Source organism: Camelus dromedarius, chromosome 4 (assembly GCF_036321535.1).
Source record: "Camelus dromedarius isolate mCamDro1 chromosome 4, mCamDro1.pat, whole genome shotgun sequence".
In the NCBI taxonomy this organism is placed as follows: Eukaryota; Metazoa; Chordata; class Mammalia; order Artiodactyla; family Camelidae; genus Camelus; species Camelus dromedarius.
Genome location: NC_087439.1, coordinates 75,497,684 through 75,521,433, shown reverse-complemented (window position 1 = coordinate 75,521,433; position 23,750 = coordinate 75,497,684). Strand labels below are relative to the sequence as shown.

Here is a 23,750-nt window from a genome sequence, read left to right as displayed (position 1 = left end):
GCATTTGCTGGTCACCCAGATATAGATAAAAGAGCTTGGAACTGGTATCTGAGGTTCTGCAACTCCCTTGAAGTGATCTCTTCCTTTTCCAAGCCAGATAACATTTTGAAGATGATTGGCAAATCAATAGATCTTTTTAAAAACAAACGTACAATATCTAGAAAAAGAGGGAATGTCCTAATGGAGTGTAAGTTTGTTTTGGACATTTATTTTTGTTATAAGTGTTGCAGAGGGTAAACTACTAAAATAAATCTCTGCTTATATGCAAATGTCATGGGACTGCAAAAAATTAATCAGGCTTGCTACATAAAATAACTATTTCCTCAAAGTGGTATGAATGTCCCTTGATTATAGACTGTTTCGGGCTGAACTGTGTCCCCTCTACCTCAATATTCATATGTTGAAGCCTTAACCCCCAGAGAGTGTATTTGGAGAGAGGTTCATTAAGAAGATAATGAAGATTAAATAAGGTCAAATGGGCGGGGCCCAAATCCTATAGGACTGGTGTATTTATAAGAAAAGGAAGAGCCACCAGAGCTCCCGCTCTCTCCCCACAGACACACAGAGGAAAGGCCACGTGAGGACACAGTGAGAAGGCGGCCACCTGCAAGGCAGGAAGAGAGCCCTCGCCAGAAACCCACCCTGATGGCACCATGATTTTGTACCTTTGGCCTCCAGAGCTATGAGAAAATAAATTTCTGTTGTTAAAGCCACTCAGTCCCTGGTATTTTGTTACGGCAGCACTAGCAGACTCATGCACATATATGCAAAGCACCTTTTTTGTTTTGTCAGCATCTTTTCTGATCTTTTGAGGAAATGACTCAAACTTGTCTACATCAGCTTCTGCACTTATAAAGTGGAAGTAGAACTACCTGCCTTACAAACCTCATAGATACAGCAAAACATAAAATGTCAACAAATGTGAAAACACTACAGAACTGAGAAATGTATGTATTACAAACTGCCTTGGAATCAGCCTAATTGTGTTCAAGAATAATGATTTTAGTGTTTCACTGTTGTCAAGTTGATGACATATTAGTGTCATCCCTTTTTCTAACAGCAGTGGCTACACAGGTAAATTGTATGATTGAAACCTCCCACATACTCCAACCAGTTCAGAAGCTATTTCTCTATGGGACAGTTGAGTTTCCCAACACATGCCAATAGTCACTTCCTCAGACTGAGTTACTGAAGACCTCCTCCTTCTGTTGAGAAAAGGAAACTAAATTAAGCCAACCTCATATATTGGGCATCAGTGAGAATCAAGCATATATCATCTAGCTGCAATTTAGCAAGGACCTAAAACAGGGTTTCCCAGAGATTGTCAACACACCTGCATCAAATCATCTGTGGTATGTGCTAAAATGCAGATTTTTGGGGCCTCACTCTGAACCTTCTGACTTAGACGTTTTGAGGATGGTGACTGGGAAGATACTTTTTTTCCCTTTTCAAAAAATTTCCCTACATAACATACAAAAATCTTAAGTGTACACCTCCAAAAAATTTCACACATTTATACACCCATGTGCCCACCACCCAGACCAAGACATAGAACATTCTCAATACCTCAGCTCTCACTTCTGTGGCCACCTGCCCTCCTCCCTCCCCCACAGGGGACTATTATTCTATTGCCACCCCTTACATTTTTAAAAAGTTGTCATGTAAAATTTTCCATCATAAATCTAAATCATTGCAGGGGAGGTAATTTCTGGCACGTTGCATTTGTGCTTTGAATTTATTTACCTCAAAGTCTTGATTAGAGATTAATTGATACATAACTCACATTTCATAAAATTCACACTTTTAAAGCATACAATTCAATGTTTTTTTTTCAAATATTCACAAAGTTGTGCAACCATCACCGTCATCTAATTCTAGATCGTTTTCATCACTCCAAAAAGCAACCCTGTATCCATTAGCAGTCACTCCTTAATATCCCCGCCCCACATCCCCACAGCCCCGGGCAACCACTAATCTGCTTTCCGTCACTATGGATTTGCTTATTCTGGACATTTCAAATAAATGGAAATATATAATATGTGGCCTTTTGTGTCTGGCTTCTTTCACTTGGCATAATGTTTTCTAGGATCATATATGCTGTACCGTGTATCAGTATTTCTTTCCACGGCTGAAAAGAATTTCATGGTGTGTATTCATTTGTATGAGCAAACATTTTGCTCGTCTTTTCCTCAGCTAATCTATATTTGATTTGTTACCACTTTTTGGCTATTAGGAATAATTCTTTTAACACTCATATACAAGTTTTTGTGTGCACACGTGTTTTCAATTCTCTTGGGTACACACCTAGGAGTGGAATTGCTGGGTCAAATGGTAACTCTATGTTTAACATTTGAGGATCTACCAAACTGTTTCCAAAGCAGTTGCACCATATTACATTCCCACAGACGATGTTATTATCCATTTTTTTTTAATTACAGCCGTCTTATTGAGTGTGATACTTCATTGTGGTTTTGATTTGTATTTCCCTAATTACTAATGATGTTAAACATCTGTTTCATGTGCTTATTGGCTAAATGTGTATCATCTTTGGAGAAATGTCTATTCAAATCCCTTCTCCATGATTAAATTAGGTTCTTTGTTGTTTACTACTGAGTTGTAATATTTCTTCATGTATTCTGGATATTAGACACTCATCAGATACAATTTTTCAAGTGTTTTCTTCCATTCTAGGAGCTGTCTTTTCACTTTCCAGATGGTGTCTTTTGAAGCATGAAAAATTTTAACTTTGATGAAACCCAATTTATCTATTATTTTTTGGGATGTGCTGAATATCTATATTCAACAAGCAAACCAGTTGTTAGGGACATTGACATTTGAGAGCAATGGAGAAGCCAAAGGGAATGCAAAACAGTTTTATATCTGGAAAATCATTTAGTGAAATTGTATTAGGTGTTCTAGTCTGGTAAAAGTGTCTAGAGAGGGAAAAGACACCTAAAGTAGGGAAATCTTTTTCAGTAAACAGAAATAAAGTACAAGTTAGAGTGTTAAACTCCATCACTTTATATTTTTTGACATGTTGAGGGCAGTGTGCCTAGCACTGGGCTCAGCCCTGTGGATAAATCAGTAAGGGAGAAAAAAAGAAATCTCTGCCCTCGTGGAGCCTGTATGCTATCTAAGAGAGATGGGCAACAAACATAATGAATGAATGACAAGGCATGTTAGAAGTTGATAAATGCTATGGAAATGCTATGGAAAGAAGAAAAATAGAGCAAGTTAAGAAAGACTGGAACTGCTAGCAGCATGTGAGGCTGCAGTATTAATTAGGGTGGTCAGTGTGCCTGACGGAGAAGCAGAGACTGGATCAAGGGCAGTAGGGGAGCTGGCCCGGAGGAGCAGTATCTGGGGGAAGCGCATTCCAGGCAGAGAAAAGCCAGGCAGCCTATGCTGTTGAGGGGTGAATGAAGGTAAGAGCAGGAGGCAGCCTGAAAGGAACCAGGGAAGAAGTCCGCATCCAAGGTCTTATGGACCACTGGACTTTTATTCTAAATTCATCACCACAAAGTAAGGCGCTACTTCAAGGTTTTGGGCTGAGGACTTAAACTCATGATGTTATCTGAATATAAAGCAGTCACTAAAAATGACAAGTTATTATATTATGAACCTAATTATTATATGCCCCAAGAATTCAACAGCCACTGTCAAAACTCAATAATCTGACATCAGAGTCAGGACAAGATCTGAAAAAAGCTCAAAAGTAACATACCACAAACATACAATGGGGAACAGGAATGGCTCTCATGACTGGAGGAAGGCAAGGCAGTATAACCCCAAGTGAGGAAGCATGTTATGTGTAGTCAGATGCCTTCTTTCCTCCCTTGGTGTCCTCACTCAACCTTTACTGAATGCCTGTCGTGTGTCAGGCACTGGGGAAAGCAGTGAATAAATAAAGTTGCTGATCTCATAAAGCTTCTGTTCCAATCAAGACAGTAAGTGAGCAAAAATGTAGATGGGGTCAAGTGATACCCAGTGTCATGAAGAATAAAGCAAGATAAGGGATAAAGAGCTTTGCTGTGGGGTAGGGGTTGTTCCAGGCCAGCCTTGATGGGAAGGGGATATTTGAGCTGAGATCTTGAGGTAAGTGGGTAAGCCTTGTGGGTAATGGGAGAAGAGTGTCCTGCGTAGAAGGAGTATCAGGGGCAAAGTTCCTGAGGCGGAGGCTGCTGGATGCTTCCTAGAGTTAGATCTGGCCCATGACAAGACACCGTCTTAGGCAATGGGCTCCTTCAGTGAAGTCAATCACATCTTCCCCTCTCAACTCTCTTTCCACCTTTCAGCACATTTCCATTACCCATGTGACCTACCAGACTTACAGCCTGTGTCCATGTCCCAGAATATGCAACCCACTCAAGCAATTAAGCGACCTACAGTGGGCACAGTACAAATCTGCAGATCATCCTTCTCCAAAGAATCACTTTTAGGGACCTTGCTGTGGCCAGAATTTCCAAGTGGAATGGACCTTTACTTGGGCATATATTTGAACATGTGAGGATTTAGGAATTTGAAGTGTAGATCTAAAAGGCCTATGAAATGGAACTTTTGAAAGCCTTTTTGAAATTTATGTCTGTGACACATGGTTTTAATAGAGCAGCACATTTCCATTTTCTAGATTCTTAAGTACATTATTAAAATTAAAATAACTATGTGATTTATATATTAAAAAGAGAACAGTTTCCCTTCCACTTTCCCATATACTTCGCCTATTTAAAAAATACTGAACAGTTTTTTTGTTTTTTTTTTTTTTGCCTTGGTCTCTCAGTCACGTTTGAACTATTATCTTTGATGCATTATTTTTTTCTATTCTCTATTCCTCTCTCTCCTGTCCTTATCTCCTCAAGTTTTTACATGAAAATGTTTATTCACATACCTCTTCCCAAAGAGAAACTAAATATATTTTTCTATAGTTTCTATGCTCTCAAATATAGTTTGCTTTGCAGTTCTTTTGACATGCAATTAATACATTCTTTTGACATGTAATTAAATACATTCACTTCTTATAAAAACAAAAGTGTTCCATCTCAAAAATTATTTGAAGTCAAACCAACTAAGTCACTTAAGAGACCCCCCTCAAAAGATACCTACTTTGAAATATGCTATACATCAACAGAAATTCCTGAAAATGAGGGATAGAGCATCTTAAACATCATAAAATATATTAGTGTAAAATATTTTTAGAAATTATCTTGAACATTGGTCTTCATAATGCCAAGTAGTGGGATGCATTTCAACAATATAAATTGCTGAATATTTCTTTTTACCCAATTGTTGGCATGGTAAAAATCTTTGTTTCTTGCATAACGATATTTCAGTAACACAGAGATTTACCTCATGAACCCAAAGACGTTTAATCACTTCTTTGGTTTCTGCCGTTTCTGGTCTTGACAAACACACACCCTGAATGACACGGGAGAAATCTCGGAGGTTGAACAGGTAGTGAGATTTAGCTGGAGTTGGCAAGAGATTCTTCATTGCTTCCTTATACAGAGTCATTGTGCCGTTTACAATTTGGGCAGTCAAATCTAGAAAATCCTCTGGAAATCTATAACTGAAAAAATTGTTTTACATAAAAAGAAGGAAAAACGTCATCAAATATAGAATTAGGATACATAAGTGATATTTAGTATGACTAGCATGAATTTTTCCTTATGATTAAATCGATGGACTTCGTTCACAAAATTACCATTTCTTGTTGTACTAATAACATTTTTACTCCTTTAAAAGCTACTTTCTGTTCAATATTATATCTTGTGTTCAAAGGAACTCCATGAGTAAGAAGGACCAGTTTAATGGACTTAAAACTACTTAAATAAATGGACAGCTGAAGAGCCTATATTATGTAACTCAAATCCAGTAACCACTAGACGATGCCTCCTAGCTTCCTTCACTCCCTGGCATTCTTAGCTGCAGATAGATCGAATCCCTGAAGAATACTGGTGAAATGGGTATTTTCAGAGAAAGGGAAGAAAGAAAATAAAAATACAGAAAAAATTAAGGAAAGGAGAAACAGAAAAAGGAGAGTTAAAAAGAAATTAAAATAAATAGTGAGACAGGATTTAAAAAAAAAAAAAAGGGCAAAAGGAATTACTAGGGTAGAAAGAACATGGGGAAAGAATGTCCATTTGGAAAAATTGGCTATATTTCACTTCCGGCTTGACGAGGAGCCAGCTGTCCACCTGCGTCATCACTGGATAAGGCAAGAAATGACAATTTCCTGCGAATGGACATCAGGGAGCCAATACCTCCACTGCCCAGGTCCACTTGGCTCCCCAGCCTGCAAGCATCTTGTGGAGAAGCACTGAGCATCCAGAGCTCAGGAGCAACGTCTCCCTGGGGTACAGGTGCCAAGGCTACACTCAAACCAGGACATGGACACCCCTGGGGAACTCAAGAGTTTTACTAGAGGGTATCAAAACCTCAGGATAAACCTGGTAATCTTTCCAGCATTACCTGCACTATATAGCAAAAATTCAAAATATCGATAATTCTAACGTGGACATATACATAGCAGAATGCAAACTCTGTATGGATTTTTAGGTTAAAATCCAAGACTTTAGACAAAGGAAAAAGAGAAAGATACTGTGGCCCCTTTGTGTTCTTGGAGCTGGGAGCAAAAGAGGGGAGCAAAGTTGCCTGTTAACTTTTTCCTTGTCTAGGGATGCTTTCGTGGAAAAGTTTGAGAAGCACTACAGGTTCCCCAAAGATTTTATACTCCCCTAGTGAAAAAACAAACACACCTTCAACTACTTACCAGATTTTTAAATGCCAGGTTAAGATTCTAGAGAAGATCGTAAACATGGATTTATCACTAAACTCATTGATTGTTATAATATTGAAATGTCGCATGTATCGAGGAGTTACTGGATTTCGACCACCACCTAAATATTAAAAAGTATAACGCTTAACAATGTTACTAGTATATACCAGAGTATTTTCTCTACACTTTACAGCACAAAGCAACTTGAAAGATGCACAAATTCACTGCACACAGAGAAGTGTAATCGGTTGTTTGGATAACCTTGACCTCAAAACAGTTTTCTCCTTAAACTCAAGGTGTTGTTTTCTAGTTGAACGATCTGAATGAGTTCAGCTGATTAGATATAGTCTTCTTTAGGTCTATTTACCATAGGGAATTTGACCAGAAAGAGCCATTGGCTGCCTTCTCCATGACTCATAGCCCAAAGCAGTAAACTGTAAAACATTCTCATTACAAAGCAATATTAAGACTAACCATTTTACAGTATTAATATAATATTGTACGCACTATTAACATAACTCTCACGATCCTGACTGACCAAACTTTAGGGTCCTTTCCGTGTGACTGAATTTCATGACCTTGGCATAAAGCCCAATTCTTCCCTTACACCTTTAAATAATTTCTCCTAAGATTAATCTATATGGTTCACATGGCCACTTCACTGGCTGCTGGCGTTTTTAAAAATTTGGGGATTATCTCATTCTCACAAAATAATGATAACATTTTCAAATATGAGATTTTAATAACTGACTTATAATGTAACATATTTTACAAAATTGATGGATATTATCATCTTTATCTGTACAGACAAAATGCATTTGCTTTTTAGCAGGATTCTATCACAAAATCTTTGGTAAAGAAGTGAATTTAAAAGTGCATAATATCTTAACTATATATATTTTGCTTAAAACTATGTAGGTTCCTGTTCTGTTTTTTCCCCCAGGGGTTCTGGGATCTCAGGGGACCTGGGGTCTCAGAATGCAGGGACAAGGAATGGGGAGCAAAGTCCCAGAAGGTAGGAGAGAAAGGACTTGGAAGAGCTGATTGGTTTGGGGAGGATGACCCCAAGCAAGGCAACCCACTCTGCAGGGTTAACACTGTGGTCACTCGTTAGGTCACAACGCACACACATAGAAGATATACACACATTGTAACTCAAGTTGGCCAACTGGATTTCTTTCTTTCTCCAGCTATCTCTTTATATATAACCAGAGTAATTTTCAATCTTAATAATCACAAACTGAGAAAAGGTACCTGGAGGTCCCATAGCACACATGATTTGAATGTCCACTAGTTTAATCATAGAACAATCTTTTAGGTCGTACCAATTCCAGTGATCTAACCACTGCCTAAGTAACTCGATGGGAGGCTGAGCCCCATACACCTCCCGAGCAGGCATGTTGACATCATCTACAAAGACAACCTGAGAAGGAAGGGAGAAGAGGTATTAGGAAATATTAACACCTTAACATAGTGCTGTCCTGCCATGTGAACAATGCTCAGGCAAAGAATCTGATCGTCTTCTTGTAGAGTGTGTACGTATGTGAGAAGTGACGGGTTCTTCTGAGATCAAGAACAATACCCCTTAGCATCCGTGTTTCCGAGAAACAGGGAAACAATCTTATCACCAACCTTTAAAAGTTAAGAGTTTAGAATCTATTTATCCTCTCATACAATTTATTTCTCAATATGCCTTCTCTTTTCCCCTTGTACAACTTCAAGACATTAAAATGAGAAAGGTGTGATTTTAAAATGATTGTAACCTCTGAGTGATGAGAGCGAGGTGGAGAAGGGTATTCTTGGCAGAGGAACACAGATCAGTTAATTGATAGCTGTGCTGTTTAAGGGCCTAGAGAGCAAGCAGCAAAGACTCTTCTGAGTAAAAATGTTAATGAGCAAATTAGGAAGGTAGATAATTTCCCAGATGAATATTCTACTTTAATTCAAAGGGCAACTGCTTGTTTTTAATGTCAAGTTGTCTGATACACATACAAATATGAATATACTTTTAGGAAAACTTCTGCAAAAACTGTGATTAAAAAAACTGTACAAAAGATGTCAAAGCCCCAGAATAACCTGGTTATCCTTGTTCTGAATGTAACAGTGCACACGAACAGGACCAGTGATGCACTGTTATGTATAGAAACAGAGAGCAATTACCATTCTCTTGCCCAAAGGAGGACCAAAAACTCCCTTTCTTCTTTTGTCCAGTTTTGACATGATAATATTCTGAGTTTGAGCTGCTGTAGTTTGTGCTGAGAAGTTAATCAGCAGAGGCTTGTAGATATCTTTATTGAGTTGATTTAAAAGAAAATTCTGTATAACAGGAAATAATAAAATGAGGCATAGTTGCAATTCTGCTTTGACATTTCAAAATAACCACTAAGCATCCCTGCTGACACACTCGAATTTAATCTTAGAGGGTCATAATGTGAAAAGAGATGGAACCAACAGAAATAACAGTTACCATGTCAATAGAGTGTGTCTGTTTGTCCAAGCCCTGTGCGTGTGGCTTCTCTGATTTCCAAAACCAATATGCAGAGTACACATTCATTCTTATCATGAAGTCACAGGGACTCAGAGGTATCCCCCTGACCCTGGGGAAATTTACACTTACTTGCCACACCAGAGGCTGGAGGGGCTACTTACTATTAGTTCCAGCCAGCTTTCTGCTATCAGAAATCTAAAGCTAGAGGCAAGAACTGTCCTTTGATCAGTATGACCCCCTAAACACAAGGGAACATAGGCTTTGTAAAGCTTTTGAGATTTGGGACACATCTGTTACAGCAGCTAGCATTTTCTTAACTAACACACAATGGATATAATTACAGAAATCATTAAGGAAAATCAGTCTTATTATGACATGCTAATCGTTTATACATTAAACCATTTAGAAAATTAAACATCAAGTATAATTAACTAAAACACCCTTTACAAGAGAGATGAAATTCTTCATCCCAAACAAGTGATTTTTACTAAAATATCTTTTAAAAGGGAAAATAATTTAGTGATATAAAGTAGCATCATATCTTTAATAAATTTTCAAAAAATGAATAGGCAATTGCTCAAAAATTCTCTGTGGCTCCAGCATTGAAATATTTGAGTATTTCTAAAATATTGCCTACCATTTCAGGTAATTAAAGAAATATTCTTAGGACTACTAGGCACATTTTAATATGTAGATATCTACCATACTTACAATAATGTAAACACTCTTTCCAGTTCCCGTTGGTCCTACAAATATTGAAGGCTTTTGATGCGTGGTCAGCAATTCCATTAGTGCAGAGTATCGAACTGTGTCCAGAGTTGGTACAATGATTTCATTAAACATCATATCCTTAGGAATTGGAGGAGCTTCTGCCAATTTCTTTATCCATGGTTCCCACTTTCCTATTCCCTGTGTATGATACATAACCAAATAGTGAATGTTACGCTGTACAATACTTGTAAAAGCTCTGTCCTCCGTGCCATTGTGAAATAGATGCAAGACCAAGACCAACAGCCCCTGGTATTTACACATTCGTTTTCACCCCCTATAACTCTTCACTCTGATTTTTTAAAGTTAAATTTTATGTTAAATTAAGGAGAAATTAGGCTTTTATGTGAATAAAAATGAAATGGCAATGCTGTGATACACTTGATGCTCTGGAACCACTGATTATGTCAACCCAAAGATCAGTTATTTCAGCCAAATGTTAGATTCTTTAATGACATTGAGAAAAGTGGTCTAATAAACGTGTTAAAGAGTAAAGGATCTTATTCACTGAATGGTAAACAATATAAAAAATTTTCTACCATAGAACATCAGCTGCATATTGTTTGACTCTTTAATAATTTATAATATTAGCTTATCATTTCAGGCAAGATTTCTCTTTAATTATGGTTAAAAAAAACACCTAAAATTTACCTTCAACCATTTTTAAGTGTACAGTTCAGTAGAGTTAACTACATTGGTGTTGTTGTACAACAGATATCTAGAACAGACAAGATTTCTTAACATTAGATTATTATTATGAATTAATATGACAGTGTATCTTTGCATCCAACCAGCGTGGGAACTAAAATTTTAACCTGCTGTGACAGTGTTTATAACAAAAAATTTCAAAAAAATCACATGAACTACTCTGTCTCCTTAGAAAAATACCACTACCCTCCCAATTCCTACAAAATCAAATTCAAGCTCCTGGTCACTCGAAGCACACTGGAATTCAGACCCATCCTTTCTTCACAACTACATGTGTCCCACAACCCAGCCCCCCTGATAGGCCCACTGGTTCCCAACATGGCCCAGGCCCCTGGGCCTTGACACATGGTGCTCCTGCCCTAGAGTACACATGACACCCTATGAAGAGTTTAGGAATTCACTGAGGGCCACACTGTGCTTTATTCATTTTTGCATTCTCTGGCACTGCTGTTCATATAGTAGAGAATTTTTTGTGGCTGAATTCACATCAGTCTAAAAATAGTATTGCAAAGAAATTTCTAGAACTTTCTAAAACTGATGAAGGAATAATGCCTTTTTGATATTCTTGATAATCTTTTCTAACATAGATATTTGCCACCATATGGGGAAGAGAAAATTAAGAATCAGAAAACCTGGGATGGACAGTCATGTAGAGATTGTGTGATCCTGGGAAAAATCACAAAATATCTCTGAGCCTCAATTTCCTCACTGGTAAAATTTGAAAAATAAATCTATGTTTCCTATTTCACTGAGACACTGGGAAACAAAATAGAAGTGAGTGTGGAAAAGGTTAATAGACTGTGAAGTGCTCTGAAAATGCAGGGTATTGTTAGTAATCTGAAATAAAATTAGCAAAAATAAAAAGGTATCTTGCAGTTGGCAGGGTGAAGAATTTCTTCTGAGGTGAGCTTGGCAATACATTCTCAACAGGCATAAAATTTTAAAAAATTGATACAGTAATTCCTTTCCTGTATCAATGTAATTGATACAGGAACCTATCTTAAAGAAATAATCATATATGTATGTACACAATGACTTGTGTACAAGAATATTCACCAAAGCATTAAAACTACAGGAACAGAAACACTTCAATGTCCAAGGGTAGAAAACTGAATAGATCATGGCCCATCCAGATGGCAGAATACAGGGAGCCTTTAGAAATATAAAGAAACATCAGTGAGACAAAAAGTTGTTCTCTTCATTAAGGGAAAAAGGAGAATATAAAACTACCCAGTGGGGATATGGTATAATCCCAATTTCACTTAAATATGCATGTATTCAAATAATAAGTATGCCTAAACTTTGTCTTCAATACAGTCCTTAAGGGAGCTGTTACACAAAAACGAACTAACCACCACCCAGGCTGTGTTGTCCAGTCCATTGTGAATGGCTGAATTCACAATAGCCCAGTTGCTTTCTTGCAGGACTTCTTAGCCTGTCACGTGCTAACACGCACCACGAACCTCCAAGAGGTGTGTCCTTGAGCAGTGCTCACCTGGTGCTGGACCAGATGTCGTTATGTGTGATTTTTACATAACGAGCACAATGGGCTCAACAATTTTATCATTTTATCAATCAGAAAAACAAAGTTTAGGGAGACTGAATAACTAGTCCAAGGCTACACAGAAAGAAAGTGGCTTTCCCAGGACTCCGACTTCAAAGCCAGCGCACTTTCCTCTGCCCTATGCCGTCTCTGAAGGTGAACAGTGGTGAGAGTGGCCACAGAGCCATTACGCACTGTGTGTCTCCAAGAGGCCTCTGCCCGGTTGGCAGTTGCAAATCTTGCTTTGGAACTCTTACCTCAGTGACAAATTGATAATCATAAATTGTTCCTTTTTCAGGAAATGGGACAGTTAGTGCCTTTGAAGAAGTTTGCTCGGTGCCACTCAGTAATTTAAACCTATTTCGAGTTATTTCTGAAATTGAGCCTTCCATGAGTTCTCGAAGAATCTTACTAAATTTCAACCGATCATCATCTTTACAAGAAGCACCGACGGACCAGATCAATGAAAACAGAAAAATGCCCTGAATGGAGAGATGAGAAGTTACAGTGCATTAAAGAAGAGCTTTAATCTATCCTTGGTGCTTAAGTCAGATCAGCTAGGTTAATACCTTTGAAAGGAAATGAATAAACTGATACATGATAGTAAGTTATCTCAGGGTTTTGTAATAATTAGTTTTTCCCTATCAAATAGCATGTCTTCTAAAATCACTATCAGAGAAGGTAATACAATGCAAAGCGTAAATTCTGGGCATAGTAAAAACTTAGAGTAATTAGTCTGGCAAATTGGGTGTTATTTTAAGTACATGGCTGAACTTTGATATTAAAAAGAACACTGAGATAACTTTTTATTAAAGTACATAAAGCATATTTTAATAAAGAATAATCAATCCACAATATACATGTTTATTAAATTTAAATTTTGATACAGTATCTTGTAAAAAGTAGAACAAATTCATATTCTTTTATTTACCTGTTGTAATGATTATCTGAGCACTGATTGTATAATTAGAACTGCTATCCTGAAAGCTTTCTTCTTACCAGACTCAGGCAGAAGGAAAAGGGTAGATAATACACACCACTCAAATGTTTAAAAATCCAATCATCAGATCCCTTTTTTAATGTCAGGGCTAGAAATCTTCACTATAGTCACAAAAGTTGTGAACTCTAGCTTGACACCACTCACTTATTCCTAGATTACTCACAGGCTGTCTCTCTCTGGAAACTATTTAAAATAAAATTAAAAATTTATTTCATACAATACACACAAAAAGGTAACATATTGACTACATTAGAATTGCTACCATTAGCCATACTTAGTTTTTTATTATTTTTATTTATATATATATATTTTTATATATCATTAAAGAATATTTGATGTCTACTGATAATTTTATTCCAATTTTTAAAAGTGTATAGATTATGTATTTTCTTGCTTTTCTCAATCCAAATATATACTTATATACACACATACACACATATGTATGTCCTTTGTATTGAAGTATAGTCAGTTTACAACGTTGTGTCAATTTCTGGTATACAGCATAATGTTTCAGTCACACATATGCATACATGTATTCCTTTTCAGATTATTTTTCATTATAGGTCACAATAAGATACTGAATATAGTTTCCTGTTAAGTATTTATATCTCATGAAAAAGGGGAAAACATTAGGGGAAAAAAATCAATGAATTATAATTTGGAGGTTGAAAAGCAGGTGAATCTTGTCAAACGGTCACTGACATCTTTGAGACTGGCCATATGAGCCAAGGTATCAGTAGCAGATCTATGGGATCATCAGGCTCCCCCCAAACTTCATAATTCAACAGAACTGCCAGTAAGGGCGCTTTCCCACCAGAACCTGGTATTTGGGACTTGACTTTTTCCTCACTGTTCAGCTGCCACCCATTGTCCAGCCTCCAGTTCCAGGGAAAAAAATGAGGTTAATTATTTAGGAAGCATTGGGGAAAGCAGTAGATGTCTTTCTATAGCAAGATTCAAAGAGCAGACTTACCTCCAGTAAAGAGTAAGTTTCTCGATCATTCCTCTCTCTGACTTTGACTTCGTCAGCAAAGTCATTCATAAAACAGTCTATCAGATTCATGAGGGATCGCACTAAGTTTGTATCAGAAGTAGGAGACAACTCCTGAAAAATCAGAGAAAAAGGTCAATGAAGCAATTTAAATTAGACACTTATTGAAATAGCAGCAACTAATTTTTATTGTACTCATTTAGTTCTAACTGCCATGGTATCTATGAAAAGGTCCTATTATCACAATTCTAGTTTTATAGGTGGAAACCTGAGGCACACATTAATTCCCTAGAGTGGGAAGTGTGTGCTCTTTAACCATCCTGATACCGATTCCTGATTCCCAAATTTTAAAAAACTCAGTTACACGTTTAGTTAATTTAATCACAAACACAGATTTTATGTTATACCAATTTCATAAACCTAAACACCAAAAAAAAAAAAAATCTTTCAGAGGAGGCGATTAATCTGCTTACCTAACATGCTTAATAAATAAAAGCCATTACGAACATTTTTGTAAGCTACAGCAGTAACCAGAGTAAACTCATTCCTATGAAATATATTCTTAAGTCTTGAAGAGCATAAGATGTTGCTGGAGTGGGGTAAATGCTGTGCACTTTACTTCTCTGGTTCTCATGAAGAGAATTTATAAAATAAGTGAAATAACGTGTCACAGCTCCTAGAACCATGCGGCATACAGCAAGTTCTCAACACACACCGGTCCTCCCCCTCCAGCTCTCTTTCAACCTTTCAGGTTGTATTGCTTCACAGTTAACATGTAAGAATTAACTCTGAAATGGACACATGGACGGTTAGAAGCAGCTGACTTCTTATTAGACCACTGTCCCAGCAGAAGCAGGCAGAAGTGACCACTAAGTGTCTAAGGACGGGGACTAAATGCTCCCGATGCAGCTCTAACATGTGAACAGTTACTACGACTAATAAGACAGACACTTACTACTTAGTAAATAACTGGTATTCATAATTTCTTTGAGAGGACAAAAGCATATAAGTACATTTCAGAAAGTTTACATTAAAAGGGTTTTTTTTTTTTTTTTTTTAGTTTTCAAGACAAAAATTCTATAACTGTGTATAGCAACAGACGTTAACAAGATTTATTGTGGTGATCATTTCACAAAATATACAAATCATTATGCTGTACACCTGAAACTAATATAATGTATGTCAGTTATACTTCAATTAAAAAAAATTTTTTTTTCTCTGTTTGCTATTGAAAAGATTAGTTCCAGTTATATGGAAAATTCGTTTATTTGCAATATCTATATTCTCTGACAATGCCAGGAGGAAAAAATAAAATTAAAAAACCCTATAGCTTATTTTATCATGACCCTCAATTGATTCATATTTGATTTTTGAAACATGATTACTTTGTATCCACAACATATTCGGTTACAGCCAAGTTTCATGAAAGAGCAGCCCGCACCCACTGACAAACAGTATCAGCCACATTCCTAACCAACCGCCCTGAAGTCCCCTTGCCTCTCCCCTGCAAGTGCTGGGACCACGGCTCCCCCATGATCTTCTTCTCTACTGCCAAAGCCAAGGGAGACCTAACCTCTCAGTCATTTCTGATGATACTGACTATATGCTTCTTAAAAAGCTCCCCTTTCTTCTCTCTTAATTGCTGGTATTTCCAGGATGCCATCTTTTCTCTTTTTTTCTCTGGATTTGCCTTTAGGTGATCTTCATCACCATGACTTTAAATTCCACTTTCCAGATCTGTACGTTGACCCAGACTCCTGCCTCAAGCTTTTCTATTGTATTTCCAACAGCAGGAGAAATCCCAGCCCTGTTTCCCTATATTTGGTCCAGAGTAAAGTCATCTTAAAACACCTTTGGTCCGTATCTCCCAAAGCAGAAATTGAGCATCCTTCCCTGCAATTCCCAGCCTCACTGAACTCCATCAGTTCTCAGAGGCAGGAGACTCCCATGCTTCCATTCACATTGTCACTTCTCTCCCTTCTGTCCCTCCCCCTTCCCCACCCCTAGAGTATAACAAAGGAGAGAAAAATGGATTTGTTTACTTTAGGACCTCTTTCAATCCTTCCACTGGGGACTGGCTTCCCTTTCTGAACCCTAGTTTTACTAGGTATCCACAGTAATCCTTAAACAATTAGGGATGCACTCATGCTAAATACAGTCGATTCCTCATTTGGTATGTCTAAAGCAGTAACACATGTTCCTCCAAATGACCCACTACCCAGTTCTTTAGATGTCACAGATGACATTATTTTTTAAATTGCCCTTTTCCTAGTTATAAAATAATGTGTATTTAAGAGGTTTTTGTCAAATTAGTTAAATCATTTTAATATCTAGTAGTTGACAATAAAAACAGACATTAAAATGTACATGTATGGCTAATTTGGATTTTCCATTTAGTTTCTAAATCTTAAAGTTTTCACCCTTCTTACCTTTGTATGCTTTCTAATAAATTCAACAGAGACAGGGACCATTCTGTCAAATAAGCCTATTATAAATTCCTTCTGAATAACACTGATTGTAGCAGGTAAAAGATTTATCCAAGACAACATCAGTGGTCTCCAGCCCAGCATGTGAGGCTCCATGTAAATCATCCCACATCTGGAAACCTGGAAAAACAGTAATTGTTTACCATCAAAGTAATGCTTATAAAAGAAATATGACTTAGTATATCTATTTCTTACAACCTTCAGAAAACTCTGGGGGGAAGAAGAATACTTTTACAGACATAACTTCCTGATCTAAATTTTTTGTGTGTAACTTCACCAAATGGTCCTAGGCAAAGAGGGAAAAATCCCTGACTCTTACATTTATCAAGGTATGTCAACAAAGATGTCTGTTCTTGGAGAATCACAGATTGCTGTTAAAACGAATTCTATAAATACTTTTCATCTAAAGTCAAAGTTACTAGGCAATAAACTCACAACATTTCAGATCTGTAAGCAGATGTGAAAATTGGGAACTTACAGTGGCAGGAGAAGCAACTTCTAAATCCATGGGTTCAAAAATAAGATTCATTTGTGGTGACATTTGGATAATCTCCCCACTCATCAGACATAGCTTTTTATTGTCATCCAGCACAGTATTCATATTCTCAATCCACACTGCATCCACTGGTCCATCAAAAATTAACCATTTTCTGTCAGGCGTCTGATTTATGCATACAGTGAATAAAGGGCAAAAGTAGTAAAGTAAGGAACACTGTTCAATAATATTACTTCACAGTTTTAAAATATAACTTCTATAATTAATTTTGCCATGAAAATGTAAAGGCACCTTTTGAGTAAAGAGTGTGCATGTGTGTAAATACGTACATTCACCAAAGAAGCCTATATATGCCATGGACGAGACAGAAATACATATAACATCTTAAGATTCCGTCTTTCCCAATGTTTCTGAACTCATATATATTTTAGAAACTATTATAAGAAAAAATAGAAATACCAGGGAAAACAATTTTTATTCGGGTTGCCTGACTCTAGAGAGATTCCACAGAGCTTACATAAAGATTAACGACTCTTGGGTGCCAAGTCAAATATTTTGTGCCCTCCACTGAATGAATTCACGCACATACACATCCTTCTTGGGCTGAACTGTCTCGTGGTGGTATAAGACATTAATATCAATATAACCCTCACAGTCCCACAATGATAAATGGGAAAATATTTACGTATTGTCCAGAACATAGTAAATGCTCAACAAATATTAAAGACCGGCCAGGTGTTAGCCAGAGGGAGAAAAACTGATTCTCCTTTCCAGATCCTCATGAAGCAGCCCTTCTGTGGAGATGATACTTGGTTCACCTTCAGCAGATGTGAATTTGAGCTGAAGTAGTGAAGGGTTTGAATCCACCTCAACACATTCTCAGTCCCTGTGGCCAAATGTGTTAATAAACTGGAAGACAGTAGGCCTGTCTGGGCTCAGACCACCCACACGCCTACTCAGAAGCCAGCTCTGGCCATGCTCAGGAACCACGGAAGAGCGCATATCTCGGAGATCAGCCCCAGATCAACTTTTCCTCATGCTGCTGGCTTCCCAGGCTTGCTCATCTTCACTTTGAGAAACTGCCAGGTAATGGCAAGTTGCTGGGCTTCACAGTCTGAAGGGCCTCGCTTTTAATTTGGCTCTGCTACTCCCCAGTTGAGTAACTCTGCGGCAGCTCCTTAACCTCCCTGAGACTCAGTGTTTATGGGATGTAGCTTCCTGGAAAATACACTGTACACTGGGTAGCTAAGCATAAAATGGGAGATATCTCACGATTACTTCTCTATAAATAACATAACAGCATACATTATCCGGAGACTTCAAATGTTAAGTCTCTACAGCAGAAAGAAAAGATCTGAGAAGTTACATCACTGGTCCCAGACCTCTGCCTGCCCTACTGGTGTCTACTGTTTACTTTTCTCCAGCAAAGCCTGACACTGGGCAAGATCTCTGTCCCGTGAGAGCCAACCCTGTACTACTCATTGCTCAAGGTCCTTAGCCAATCAAAGCAGAGCTGAGATTGGATGTTTTTCTATTATTAAACTGACTCATGAGTCATGATTGGCTGGATCCTTAAGAGGGTGAAGAGCACCAAGTCCAGGATGCACGGTAGTCAGAATAGAGGAAACATTATATATATATATTTAAAAAAGCTTTAATAAAACAATTAAATGTCTCTAGACTGGCCCCTTTCCCTGTGAGACAAGCCTTTGCAAGCTGTCTCTTGTATGCTCACCCTCCGTGGATAGCCTGCTGACATTCGGCAACCAAGTTCACACTTACTGGTCTGGGGACTCTCTGTGAGAGTGGGCAGCAGCCGCTCAGCAGGGTAACCAGGAGCAGGTAAGGACCCACTCCCTTTCCCAGCAGCCAGCAGCTGGTACATCCCTTACAACTTTTCTGCTTTCCACAGGTAGCCCATTCTCTTCGCAACACACTAGAGGGAAAGTGTTGGAACTCATAAGACATGGTTTTGTAAAGGTCTGCAAACTCTGTAAGCACTCCAGTCTGACAATCAGTGGTGTCAGCGACAGGCAGCCCAGCAGCCAGGCAGAGGAGCACACCACTGAAGCAGGGAAAGGATCACGTTGCTCAGATGCTCTCCCTCCTGGGTCACTGAGCCCAGAAAAGGGGACCAGAAATTCTCTCTGCAGTCCTTTTTTCTCCTGCCCTCTCTTCTGTGCACCCCGGGGCAAAGGTGACTGCCCGTCTGGTCTCTTGCATCTTCACAGGTGCTAACAGCGCTCTTCACAGAAACACTGCCACGCTGTGCAGTCATAATGTGTTTTAAATAAATACCTTGAGCTAAAAAATACATGTTTGCTTCAAACAACTGAGAAAAAAATCAGAACTCTCACAGCCTTTCTAAACATGCATGCAAACGTGTTAGCACTTACGGATGAGGAAGCAAAGGCTCTGAAACTGACAGCGAGGATCCCGTCTGACCACTCGTGGGACACTAAGTCAAACTGCCCATACAGCTGACCCATGGTGACAGACTTCGGATTTAAAACAGTGATTTGAACCTTGTTTTCTTCCATTAATCCCTTAATAGAAAAAAATCAATTATTTATTTAAAAGACTACTGTCTCTATTTGCAGAACATGTGACTGTGTATGCAGAAAATTCCAAAGATTCTACCAGGAAACTACCCGAGGTATGGAGCTCACGTGACAAGGTTCAGGGATACAAGGTGGTTATATAAAAACTGACTGTATTTTCTACATGATGCCAATGAACAACTGCAAAGCAAAATTTTAAAAAATACCATTTACAATAGGATTTAAAAACTCATAGAATTCTTAGGAATAGATTAGCAAATATTGCATGAGATCCATAAATCTAAAACTATAAAATGGGAGTTGGTAAAATTTTTTGCAATGGGGCAGTCAGTAAATGTTATATGGTTTACAGGTTACATTTTCTTCTCTGTTTTTCTTTCTTTACAAACCTTAAAAAGGTTAATACCACTCTAAGCTCACTGGCATTACAAAAATAGGTTTGGGCTGAATTTGGCCCATGCTGTGATTGGTTGACTCTTGCTACAAAACATTCTGTGAGAGAAAATTAAATGATATAAATATAGGGGAATATGTACCATTCGCATGGTATGGAAAAGTTGATACTGGTAAGTTGACAATTCCCACCAGAATCATGAAAGCCAGTATATGGGATTAACAAGAGATGTTAATAACCTTGGAGGAATAGCCTTTTTATGTTTTTAATTAATAAACTTCATTTTTTTTAGAGTAGCTTTAGATTTATAGAAAAATTGAGCAGAAAGTACAGGGGTCCACATATATTCCCTTTCCCTCAACCCTCCCCACAGCTTCCCCTACTATTATTTTTTATTGATGTATAGTTGATTTACAATATTGTGTTGGTTTAAGGTATAGAGCAAAGTGATCCAGATATAGATATATATGTATTTATATTCTTTTTTCCCAATTATTTTCCATTGTAGTTTATTATAAGATACTGAATATAGTTCCTTGTGCTATACAGTAAATTCTTAAAAATATGGAATGCCCCATGAATCTGCATGTCATCCTTACATGGGGGCCATGCTAATTTCTGTATCATTCCAATTTTCAGATACATGCTGCCAAAACAAGCACCAGTTCCCCCTATTATTAAAGTCTTGGTACATTGTCATGACTGATGAACTGAAATGGACACATTATTAACTAAAGCCTAGAGTTTTACTCTTTGTGTTGGACAGGTCTGTGGATTTTGCCAAATACATAATGTCACATATCCACTGATACAATATCGCACAGAATAGTGTCACTGCCCTCAAAAGCCCCTGTGCTCTGTTTATTTACGATCATTTCCTTTTTATATACAACAACATAACAAGTTCTACTCTTTCCCACACTAATTTTTGTCCACCACCACTGGAGCTTGGGACACGAAGTACCAAACTGAAGAAAAGACAAGATTAAGCAGTAAAATAAGCTTTCTTCTCTGTGACCAGGAAGGGAATGACAATGTGTCATCCTTAATTCAGAAATATGGGAAAGCTCTATCATCTTAGTCAGAATAAAGTTTGCTTCCATCAAAGTAAGGTTTCTGACCCAGTGCGGCGAGGCTAGTGTGAAGCTATAGCTTGCAGACAGACGTGGAGCCCTGCCTACTTTATGTCACCACAGTGTCACTCCTAAAATTTCCTGGTAATGAATCATTTGAGGGCTTTATATTGGACCAGAATACATGCTCATATCTTCACCTTCTTAAATCTTTGAGTGGTACCATGTTTGGCTCTTTTAGAGACTTGTTTATTTTGTACAGCAAAAAAAAAAAAAATAGTCCATTTAACAATAAAATAGGAAAAACACAAAAACTGAAAAAAGAAAGGCAGGAATGGTAGGAAGGCAGGGAGGATAAAGGTAAGGGAAGGGAGGGGAAAAATGAAAAAAACAAGGAGGGCTAAAAGCATAAAGGAAGAGAGGACAGAAATAAGTAGTTTATCAGTTTGTATAGTAATAAATAGAAACAAATTTAAATTCTCCAATGAGAAGATAAAAACCATCAAACCGGAAAAAAAAAATCAAACTATTTACTCTCTATAAGAAAGTAAATCATGGCGACAGCCAGGGTCACAATTAAAGACATGGGCAAATATATATGCAAGGAGAAAGTAGGGGTTGTAATACTAAAATTAGACACAAGGGACCCCAGAAGCATTAACAGAACAAGTAGATAATTTTATATTGGCTGAAGGGGAGACTCCACAATGAAGATACAATGATCACAGATCCCATTTTGGCAATATACAGAGCAAAAATTATTTAAAATGCAAGAAGTACACTGAAATGTAGTGTTAATTGGAGAATTTAAAACAGCCTCACTCTTTTAGCATATCAAAGTAGCCCAAACTGGGATGCAATGGACAGGAATTTTTAATAAGATAATCATCATTATTATACATACGTACACATGTATGTGTTACATCTTCCATGTGCACACGCATACACAGACACACATTTCAGTTCAATACAAGTCGTAGCCAGTAATGGAAGTTTGCATTACAAATCTGACCACCCAGAAATAAAAAAATACTCTAAAAGTATGAAAAGAAAATTGCCAGGTTTTTTCCATGTTTTCAGACTTTTTCCTGCAATGCATATACATTATCTTTATGAGTAAACTTTTAAAAAAAGAAATAAAAAGTTACAAGGCAAACCTGTGGCATACCCCTTTTATATGGAACTTCCTGTTTGTTTCACATTACTCTTCTAATTTTTTCCTTTGTATTTTCCTAATTTTAAGTTGCTGCATTAAAGTACTCTTGTAAATGACTGTACATTACATCTTGCAAAAGGCTGATTATACAGAAATTAATAATGCATTAATAACATATTTACCTTTTCACATAGATCATTTAGTGCTCCGGCTAAGACACGATATGCGCTGGTTTTTCCTCCAAATGGTTCTCCAACAATCATGAAACCATGACGCACGATCATCATTTCATATATTTGAAGAATCTTCTCAGAAAAGAATTTGGTCATTTGCAAATTCATGGAGTCACAGTTATCTTTGATAGCTATCAGCAAGTCATTGTAATCTGGTTTTGGTAATTTCACCCCAGGAAACAAATCTGAAGTAATTCCCTGATGATAGATGATTTGGGGATTTACATTATATATTTATACATTCACATTCTCACTCATTCTTTCTCCCCCCCATATATGTAAAATGATATACATTAAATATATGTATATCTCTATACATGTGTATATATACATACACATAGGTAGATATACACACTTCAACATGATAAAACTTCCCTCATCCTCATATTTAATATTGATGGAAATGGAACAGAGCCATTAAATAACAATAGTGCAGTATTTTTAATAGCTCCATAGAGGTATGACTGACATACAATGAACTCTTTATATTTAAAGAGTATATACAACTTGTTAAGTAAAACTATCAACTCAAGACAATCAACACATCCATCACCCCCTCGTTTCCTTGTGACCTTTTGTAACCCTCCTTCCTCCTCTCCCTGCCACCTCCTACCTCCATCCCCAGATGACCACTGATTTGCCTTCTGTTACTATTTTATTTGCATTGTCTAGAATTTAATATAGATGCAATTATATGTTACATGTATTACTTTTTCTTTTTTTGATTTGGCTTATTTTGGCATAAAGATTTGGAAACTCACTCATGTCACAGCATATGTCAATAGTTCACTGTATTGAAGTAGTGCATTACATTGAGGTGTCAGTTTTTAAATCCATTTCCCTATTGATGGACATTTTCATTGTTTCCAGTTTTTGGCAGCTACAAATAAAGGTGCTATGAACAACTGTATACAAGTCTTTGTATGAACAAATACTTTCATTTCTCTTGGGTGAATACTGGATAATACAATGAGTGTGTGCTTAACATTTTAAGAAACTGTCTGTTTTCCAAAGTGGTTGTATGATTTTACATTCCCCCCGAGCAGTGTATAAGAGTTCCAATATTTGGTATTGGCAGTCT

The 23,750-nt window shown here is 37.4% G+C and overlaps 1 protein-coding gene and 1 non-coding gene across 3 annotated transcripts in view; both read right to left on the bottom strand.

Annotated features, from left to right (window-relative positions):
- Positions 1 to 23,750, bottom strand: part of DNAH7 (dynein axonemal heavy chain 7) — a 220,400-nt gene that overhangs the window by 95,111 nt on the left and 101,539 nt on the right. For both annotated transcript variants that reach the window (XM_064485137.1, XM_010979732.3), the window contains exons 30-40: positions 22,619 to 22,867; positions 19,649 to 19,798; positions 17,235 to 17,417; positions 16,700 to 16,876; positions 14,253 to 14,384; positions 12,537 to 12,761; positions 9,972 to 10,169; positions 8,933 to 9,088; positions 8,027 to 8,195; positions 6,767 to 6,893; positions 5,344 to 5,563 (exon numbers count right to left, since the gene is read on the bottom strand). In XM_064485137.1, the coding sequence (XP_064341207.1) occupies positions 5,344 to 5,563; positions 6,767 to 6,893; positions 8,027 to 8,195; positions 8,933 to 9,088; positions 9,972 to 10,169; positions 12,537 to 12,761; positions 14,253 to 14,384; positions 16,700 to 16,876; positions 17,235 to 17,417; positions 19,649 to 19,798; positions 22,619 to 22,867 (1,986 nt within the window). The remainder of the gene's footprint in view (positions 1 to 5,343; positions 5,564 to 6,766; positions 6,894 to 8,026; positions 8,196 to 8,932; positions 9,089 to 9,971; positions 10,170 to 12,536; positions 12,762 to 14,252; positions 14,385 to 16,699; positions 16,877 to 17,234; positions 17,418 to 19,648; positions 19,799 to 22,618; positions 22,868 to 23,750) is intronic.
- On the bottom strand, positions 20,766 to 20,869 carry LOC116153223 (U6 spliceosomal RNA). Its single transcript, XR_004137006.1, has one exon. It is a non-coding gene; the product is annotated as a U6 spliceosomal RNA (small nuclear RNA).